Source organism: Lycium barbarum, chromosome 1 (genome assembly GCF_019175385.1).
Source record: "Lycium barbarum isolate Lr01 chromosome 1, ASM1917538v2, whole genome shotgun sequence".
Lineage (NCBI taxonomy): Eukaryota > Viridiplantae > Streptophyta > Magnoliopsida > Solanales > Solanaceae > Lycium > Lycium barbarum.
In genome coordinates, this window is record NC_083337.1 from 158,064,743 (window position 1) to 158,073,799 (window position 9,057).

General features: G+C 38.6%; 1 protein-coding gene across 1 annotated transcript; it reads right to left on the bottom strand.

Annotated features, from left to right (window-relative positions):
- Positions 1–4,311: 4,311 nt before the first annotated feature.
- On the bottom strand, positions 4,312–5,472 carry LOC132616966 (uncharacterized). The gene has a single exon (XM_060331779.1). The coding sequence runs from the start codon at positions 5,470–5,472 to the stop codon at positions 4,312–4,314; it is 1,161 nt and encodes a 386-aa protein (XP_060187762.1).
- Between the last annotated feature and the right edge of the window lie 3,585 nt (positions 5,473–9,057).

Sequence of the window (9,057 nt, forward strand, 5' to 3'; positions counted from 1 at the left end):
TGGTTAGACGAGATGAGCTGAAGATGGCCCAACGGATTGGCGGGCTCCATTTCCTCCAGGAGTACTGCCGAGTCAGGGTATGTATGTTGTGATGTCTGATCAGTATTATAGACTTTGCAGACAGCGTCGTGGGTAATGATAGTCAGTCTGTAAGCGGTTTCATCAGCCGATATGTTATTTTGTGTGTCGCATAATAAATTTCGTACAATTATAGACTTGTTAAATTCTGGAAATAGTAAGCGGAAGATTTCGAAAGCACAACATGTATTTTATTTGTAATTGACTTTCAGAAAAAAAAAAAATTAGGTGTGTAATCAGGGTCTGCGGGTTCGCTCGGCTCCGTATGTGGGGTCGGGTGCCCATCACACCCTAATAAGATCAGGGTGTGACAAAAGTATACCGTTCTACGGGTGGACAAGGATCGGTTAGCTATGGAGGCCGAGATCTCTTCCGAAGAGTTCGAGGAGCGGGTAGCGGCCCTTTCTAAAGTGAGGCAGGAGCTGAAGACTCTTAAGGCCGGCTTCACCAGGCTAATGGCCAAGTACTCTGCACGGGGTGGAGCTCTGAAAACAGCCCAGGAGGCAGCGGATGAGCAGGCCAAGGCCGCGAAGGATCTTGCCATTCAAATGGAACAATCCTTGGTTGCTTGTCGGCGAATTCAGGAGCAGTCCGCTGCCGATGTCGAAGTTGCTACTAACCGTTCCATTCTCAAGGCTGAACACATGAAATGGTTGACCCAAATTCATACCCTCCGTGAAATTCAAGAAAAGGGCCTTGAGGGCATCGAGGATAAGATCATTCGTGCCGAAGATATGGAAGCAAAAATGACCACGGCCCTTAACGACGAAAGCTCCGGAGAAAACCCTTTTAACTCAGAAGAACTCGCTTCCTCGGGAGAGGAGTAAAAATGTGATGCATTATTATTATTATTATTATTATTATTATTATTATTATTATTATTATTATTATTGTTATTATTATTATTATCATCATCATTATTATTATTATTATTATTATTTTGTTTTTGGACTCGGCATATTTCAAGCCGATAGAATTTCGTAAAGATTCGGCAAATCGTGGGCCAATGTAAAAACTGACTCGGCGTATTTTGGCCGGTATATATATATGATCTTTTGGTGATTTGTTGCAATTTCATTCGCAACTTTTCATATCGATGTGATGAGTATATTTTTTCATTTCAAGTCGATATTCCCCTAGGTCGATTTGGCTCGGGCCTTTTTAGGTGAGTATACTGAAGCAACATGATGTATTTAAGTTAGACGAAAATATTAACCGCAATGTTCTCTTTATTCTGCAATCATAGTAATTGCTAATTACCATGCTTGACTAGTTTAATCTAACCTGAACATGTTTATGAAGACCAACATTTAAATAATTTGAGCTAAAGAACCAGACTAGATCGAAACATGCTCAGTCAACAGGATGAGTTTTCATTTTTTAAAATATGCCGATTAAGCTAACACAAATGTGTTGTACCAGCTGAGCTAAATTTAGCATAGAAATATGAATAACTTGAATAGCACATCATGCTTAAGCTAACATAAACATGTTTATCCAGACTAAACTAATGTGTTGGCTAATTAAGATGAATCAGGTTAGGTAGAACATGCTCAGTTTAAAGCAGGCCCAATCAAATACTTAACAATATATATTAAAACTAACACGAGCATGCTAAACGAACTGAATTTACTGCCATAGACACAAATTTCACAAGATAGCATATCACAAAACTAACAGATTTAAACAAATCAAATTAAACTGACAAGCATAAACATTACTTAATTACCAGCAAAATCTCTTCGATTACACTAACATACTAGACTGCCTAAATCAGGAAAATACACCAGGATACACACAGGCCCCCTATTAAGGCAGATTAATTATACGATATAGTTCTTATATCTCGACAAATTGGACCTCTAAAACGTACTTAGCCAAATAGCTAATCATCATACCAAATCATAATCGCACTAAATTACACTAACTTAGCTACATAGGTCTGTATAGAACAGAATTAAAAGCAGAGAGAAGGAGGATTTCTGACCTTTTTCGTGTACAGTGAAATGGGGCGTCGACGGCCTCGAATCTACTCGAACACGACAAGCTCCGAACTTGAGTATCGCTCGGACTCGAGTCAGTAGTAGGGGTAAAAAGGGAATAAAATAACTTAATATTTTGAATCAACTACCCGAAAGTGATAAGATTGAAGAGTATTGATGTTTTTTTAAGAGGAATATCAGCGGCTAAAAAAGAACCCCCTTTTGTTGGATCAAAACGTGAGTATTTATAGGATGATTTAGGTTTTTTTTTGGGTTCGAATTTGGGCGGGACTTTTCATCTAGGGTTTCAAAAAAATGAGTCAAATAGATCAGTTAAAAACTGAATATCGAAAGTATTTTTGGACAGATCGTAACGCGTTTTGACTTGAGTAATACACGAAAATGACTCGACCACTCTAGTCTTTGAAGATTAACGTGTGATTTGAAACCAGAAATGGAAAATCTACCCCTGTCGATGACAAAATGTATGCCAGTAGGCAGAGGTGGAGACAAAATTTGTGTGGAAATGTAAAGGTACAACTGTGCACGGTTAAAGGCAGAGGAAAGAAGAGGAAAGAAGAGAGAGAGGAGAGAGAGGGGGGCGTATGTTGAAGAGATTTGGGTAGGAAGATGAAAAATGAAAAGGTTGGGCCGGGTAGAAAGGGGGTAGTGGGATGGATCGGGTAAGTGAATGGTGATGGGCTGCTCCAAATTATTAAGGGATGTGGGCTGGTCTAATTAATTAAAGTATGGGCTGGTCGGGTGAGTTATTAAGGGGTAATGGGTTGGTCGTTTGAGCTAATAATTTGGCTGAAAATTGTTGATCCTTCCTCCTCTATTTAATTATTCTTGGGATTTTAACTTAATAACTAGTACAAAATATATTATGTGAAGACAAATAGTAATTAGTGTGTATAAAGTAAAAATTAATTTAACGAGTACAAATCATAAAATGAAACGATGACGAACCATTTAAAATTTGTGATAAAGTCATGAAAGTAACAATGTTAATAGTAATAAAAAATAGTAGTGAAAACAAAGTATTTAGCTCGTTAATAAATTTAAAAGCCCAAGGAAATAAATTGGAATAAAGGAGGGACAAAATTGGGTGTCAACAGGAAAAAGAGTGCAACACGTGTTTTCCGTTAATATTGGTTCGTCGTTCCACAACCTGCATAGGTTAGTTTTAAGAAACTTGAACGATGAAAAAGTGAAATTCGTACCTTAGCAATAGTATCTCTTTAGGTGTGCCACGTTCCAATTGTTCGGCATCTGTTGTCCGTCCATCGTCTCTAGCTAGTAAGACCCTTTTCCCGTTATCCGGGTGACCTTGTACGGTCCTTCCCAATTCGGCCCGAGTTTCCCCTTGTTGGGGTTCTTCGTATGTAATGTCACCTTTCTGAGGACTAAATCCCCGATTTGGAAGTGTCAGAGGTTGGTCCTTTGGTTATAATATCTGTCCATTCGTTGTTTTTGGGCTACCAAACGGACTAAAGTGGCCTCGCGCAATTCTTCCGTCAAATCCAACTTTATAGCCATCGCTTCATCGTTTGCTTCCCTCGTGGCATATTGGAATCTGAAGCTGGGCTCGCCTACCTCTACCGGGATTAGAGCCTCTGTGACGTACACAAGAGAAAACGATAATTCGCCGGTACTTGACTTCGGGGTCATTCTGTACGCCCATAGTATTTCGGGGAGGAGTTCCCTCCATCTACCCTTGGACTCATTGAGGCGCTTTCTCAGGATCTGAATGATAGTTTTGTTTGTGTATTCCGCCTGTCCGTTTGCACTTGGGTGATACAGAGTCGACACTATTTTCTTTATCTTCAATCCCTCGAGGAAGACAATATTGGAATCTGAAGCTGGGCTCACCTACCTCCACCGGGATTAGAGCCACTGTGTCGTACATAAGAGAAAACGGTGTTTTGCCGGTACTTGACTTCGGGGTCGTTCTGTACGCCCAGAGTATTTCGGGGAGGAGTTCCCTCCATCTACCCTTGGACTCATCGAGGCGCTTTCTCAGGCTCTGAATGATAGTTTTGTTCGTGTATTCCGCCTGTCCGTTTGCACTTGGGTGATACGGAGTCGACACTATTTTCTTTATCTTCAATCCCTCGAGGAAATCGTTTACCTTGGCCCCTACGAATTGACGGCCATTGTCACAAGTGATTTTGGCTGGAATGCCGAAACGGCAGACGATGTGGTCTCATATGAAATTGATGACCTCTTTCTCTCTAATTTTTTGAAATGCCTAAGCTTCAACCCACTTAGAAAAATAGTTAGTCATAAATAATATAAAACGAGCTTTACCTAGTGCCGATGGTAGAGGTCCAACTATATCCATTCTCCACTTCATGAAGGGCCATGGGGAAAGTATTGGATGAAACAATTCACTCGGTTGATGTATCACCGGGGCGTGCCTCTGACACTGGTCACACTTGCGGATGAAGTTTTTTGCATCTATTTCCATGTGATCCCAATAGTATCCTGCCCAGATGAGTTTGCGGACTAGCAGTTCGACTCCAGAATGATTGTCGCATGTTCCCTCATGTACCTCTCGCATCGCATAGTCGGCTTCACCGAGACCTAGGCATCTAGCGAGGGGGCCATAGAAGGAGTGTCGGTACAACTTACCATCGACTATGCAGTACCTTGCTGCTTTAGTCCGTAATGCACGTGATTCCTTCCAATCCGAGGGCAGCTTTCCATCTGCTAGATAATTCATGTACTTATTCCGCCAATCCCAAGTTAAACTCGCAGCGTTAACTTCGACCTGGTTGCTTTCAATAACTGAACTCATTAGTTGAAAAATTGCACCCGAGCTTAGCCTTTCGGCTTCAACCGAGGAGCCCAGATTTGCTAGGGCGTCGGCCTCTGTGTTCTGTTCCCTCGGAGTGTGCTGGACCATCCACTCTTTGAACCGATGTAAGACTACTTCAACTTTCTCCAAATATTTTTGCATTCTATCATCCTTCACCTCGAAAGTCCCATTGATTTGGTTTACGACCAGGAGGGAATCGCACATCGCCTCAACGATCTCAGCTCCCAATCCTCGGGCCAACTTTAAACCTGCAATCAAAGGCTCATACTCAGCTTCATTGTTAGTCAATTTCGAGGATATTTTTATAGATTGACGTATTAATTCTTCGGCTGGGCTTCTCAGCACAATATCGAGCCCGGACCCTTTTATGTTTGATGCACCGTCCGTATGTAGGGTCCATACTCCGACTGGTTTACCCGAGGTTAGTGCTAGCACCCTTTCAACCTTGGGTATCAGTGCAGACGTGAAATCCTCCACGAAGTCTGCCAAGATCTGAGACTTTATGGTTGTTCGAGGTTTATACTCGGTGTCATACCCACTGATTTCTACCGCCCATTTTGCTAACCTACCGGATAACTCCAGTTTATGCATTAGAAATCTTAACAGGTAAATTGTTATTACACATATGGGGTGACATTGGAAGTATGGTTTTAACTTTCTAAATGCACTCAACAATGCTAATGCAAGTTTTTCAAGATGGGGAAAGCGCTTTTCGGCGTCCCCTAAAGTCCTACTAATATAATAAACATGAAATTGTGTACTTTTCTCCTCTCAGACAAGTACTCCGTTTACTGCTATCTCGGACACAACCAAGTATAGGTACAATTGTTCGTCGGCCTTCGGTGTATCCAACAAGGGCGGGCTCGATAGGTAACGTTTCAACTCATCCAAGGCTTGTTGACATTCAGATGTCCAAACGAAGTCACTCTTTTTCTTGAGCAAGGAGAAAAAACGATGACTTCTGTCAGAGGACCTGGAGATGAATCTGCTTAAGGCCGCGATCCTTCCGGTCAATCTTTGCACACCCTTCACGCTTTCAACTACCTTGATGTTCTCGATAGCTTGTATCCTATCCGGGTTGATTTCTATTCCTCGGTTTGACACCATGAACCCTAGAAACTTTTTTGATCCTACTCCGAAGGGGCTCCATGCCTGTCCGTATCAACATGTAGGTTTTGAACGGGCTGATTGTTGATCGGATTGATGGCGGGTGAGTTATTGAGTGGCACCCCATTAAGGTTGGCATCGTGTCCGCTGGATTCATCTTCGTTAAGATGAACAGATCGGCTCGAGTTCGACATCGTGTAACCTGAAATCACAAAAACGAAGAAAGCAAGTGAAAGTCGTTTATACAAGCCTGTCACTGTTATCCTTAGCCCCACGGTGGGCGCCAAACTGCTTACCCCTAAAAGAGCAATAATTGAATTTGTACGCTGTTTAAAGGATACGTGACTTAAGCTTAATAACAAATGTAGAGAGTTAACAAGTGCGAGTAAAGAATTAACGGAGCAAAAAGCAAACAAAATAAAGAGCCTGAGTATGAGATGATAAATCCGGTGGAAGAAGATCCTTGTTCGGACTACACTCCCTAGGTCCAATTGGGGAAATTCCTTCCTCAGACTGGTTGTGCGGATAATTAAAAATAGGAACGGAACAAAAATGATGAAATACTGAGGAAAAGGTTTTTAACGAAGAAGAACTTCTATTAGCCACTAGAATGTATTGTATAGATTGTGATGCCCTTTATGGGGCTGATACATGCGTTTAAATAGTACAAGAGTCCTACTCGAATTAGGAGGCACGAACCCTCTCGTGGATAAAAACAGCTGCGATATAGTCGGACACGTCCGCTGGTGGCGCGATCTTCGGCGATAAATCAAGTGAAGATAACTTTCCGTTGATTTGGGTTTATCCCTTCGGACATTCTTCGGGTCCTATCTCACGGACTCGCTAACTCGGTAACCCTTGGTTTGATTTCACGGACTTATTATAACGGACCTTCGCTAAATCGGATTGAACAAAGTTCTCTCCATACACACTATAGTCAAACAGATATTTAAAGATACATTTTCAAAATCTAATTCAAGATCGATGGCCAAACGCTAGCTAAGCACTCTGATGAATTGTTAATTAAACTTGGATAAATTGTCGTAGCAAATGACTCCAGTTCCTTGAACCTTGGTGTTCATTATATTCAACTTCAAAGCAGTAGAAATCGAATAGCTTTTGATGAATTGTACGGTAATTGGTTGCAATTATTGACCAATTATTTTCGACAAAATGGGAACACTAGGTAGGCGTTTGGACATGCGGTTTGAAACCATGAGATGAAATTAGCGTTTGGACATGCATTTCATCTCATGGTTTCAAATCATGATTTCAAGAATTTTAAATATAAAACTTGATCCATAAGTTTATATTTTATAAAAAAAGACCCATAAGTTGGTAAATATTTTTAACAATTACTCCCACCAATCATTTACCAACCTCATTAACTTCACATCAAACTTTATTTATGTCTACTATGTGGAAGGATTATATTAAAGAGTAGTTACATTACTATTCATGTTAAATTTTCGTTTTTATTAAACTAAAGTTTGATCAATTGATGTTGTATTTTTTAGAAAAGCCTTCTAGTAGCGTATTAATTTTGTTATGAACTATGACTTGCTCATTTGGTAAGATTGTATAAGAATTGGGGATGTTTTGATAGTTTTCACAACTTGTGGGTTTTTATGTCTATAAGAGAAAATACAACTTAAGGTATCCAAATTACATGTCCAAACATGATTTCAAACCATGGTTTGAAATAATGGTTTCAAACCATGTCTAAACGGCTCCAAGATGCCATAAAGTTTGAATTTGATGATCAAATTAAATAAACGCAAAACAAAGAGATAGAGCCTGTTTGGATGTGCTTAAAAAAAATAAGACCCCAATTCATTTTTTTGGCTTATAAGTTGTTTTCAGCTTATAAGTTGATTTAAATAAGTTAAGTCAAATGAGCCAAATTATTTTTTTAGGCTTATTTTAAGCACAAAATAACATATAAATTGATCAACTAAATACTCAAAAAAACCGAAAACAATATAAGCTAATACTGTTTTCAGCAACTTAAAAGCCAATCCAAAAGGCCAATCCAAAAGGGCTCATAGTCAACGTTTGCTTTTTCTTATTCACTCTCAAATTATATATCCAATCGTCAAAGGAAGATTACTGTTTCGACTTTATCTTCAACCTCTTTTGACTATATATATCAAGTTGCACAAAACATGCGTTTTTCTTCTCTTGCCTTTATCAGGAACTAACTCCCTCCACCAACAAAATTCTGAAATTTCTACTATTAAGAAGAGCCAATTGGGCAATTTAATTAAAAAAAAATTGTGAGCCCCACCCATAGATATTAAAAAACAACAACTAATATTAAAAAAAAAATGCGGGCCCCATAATTCTAATATATATATATATATATATATATATCCGGTCCAATTTAATTAAAAAAAAAATTGTGGGCCCCATATATATTAAACAATAACTAATATTAAAAAAATAGTGCAAATTAATAATGTCCAAAAAAAGTGCACCCCGTATTAAAAAATTAAACAATATTCATGTAATTTCCAAAGTATCTCATTAAGTCAATAATGATAGATTCATTGTCACGTGCGTATTCGTAGCAAACACTAATATAATAAAGTTTTAAATACGGAGCACAAACTACAATATTATATAAATCGTATTTTGAACATAGTATCCCATATTGATAAAATCAAACAATATATAAAAAAAATGAACCCCATATTAAAAAAATATAATATTAAAAAAAAAGTGTTGGCTTTGTATTCGTAGCAAACACTAATATAATAAAGTTTTAGATACGGAGCACAAACTACAATGTTATATTAATCGTGTTTTGAACATAGTATATGTATATATATTATATGCATAAAAATAGTACAAACCAATAATGTCCAAAAAAAAAAAAAAGTGCACCCCATAAAGGGTGGACCTCATAAAAAATAAAAAATAAAAAGTGGAACCCACCATCTCCAAACTCACTGTAAAAAAAGAAGTGGACCCCATATTAACAAAATCAAACAATATTAAAAAAAAAAATGAACCCCATATTAAAAAAAATAATGTCAAAAGAAAAGTGCAGACTTTGTATCCATAGTA

What these genes read in the sequence shown, in the direction of transcription:
- LOC132616966 (XM_060331779.1), bottom strand. Translation starts at nt 5,472, where the DNA reads ATGCATAAACTGGAGTTATCCGGTAGGTTAGCAAAATGGGCGGTAGAA.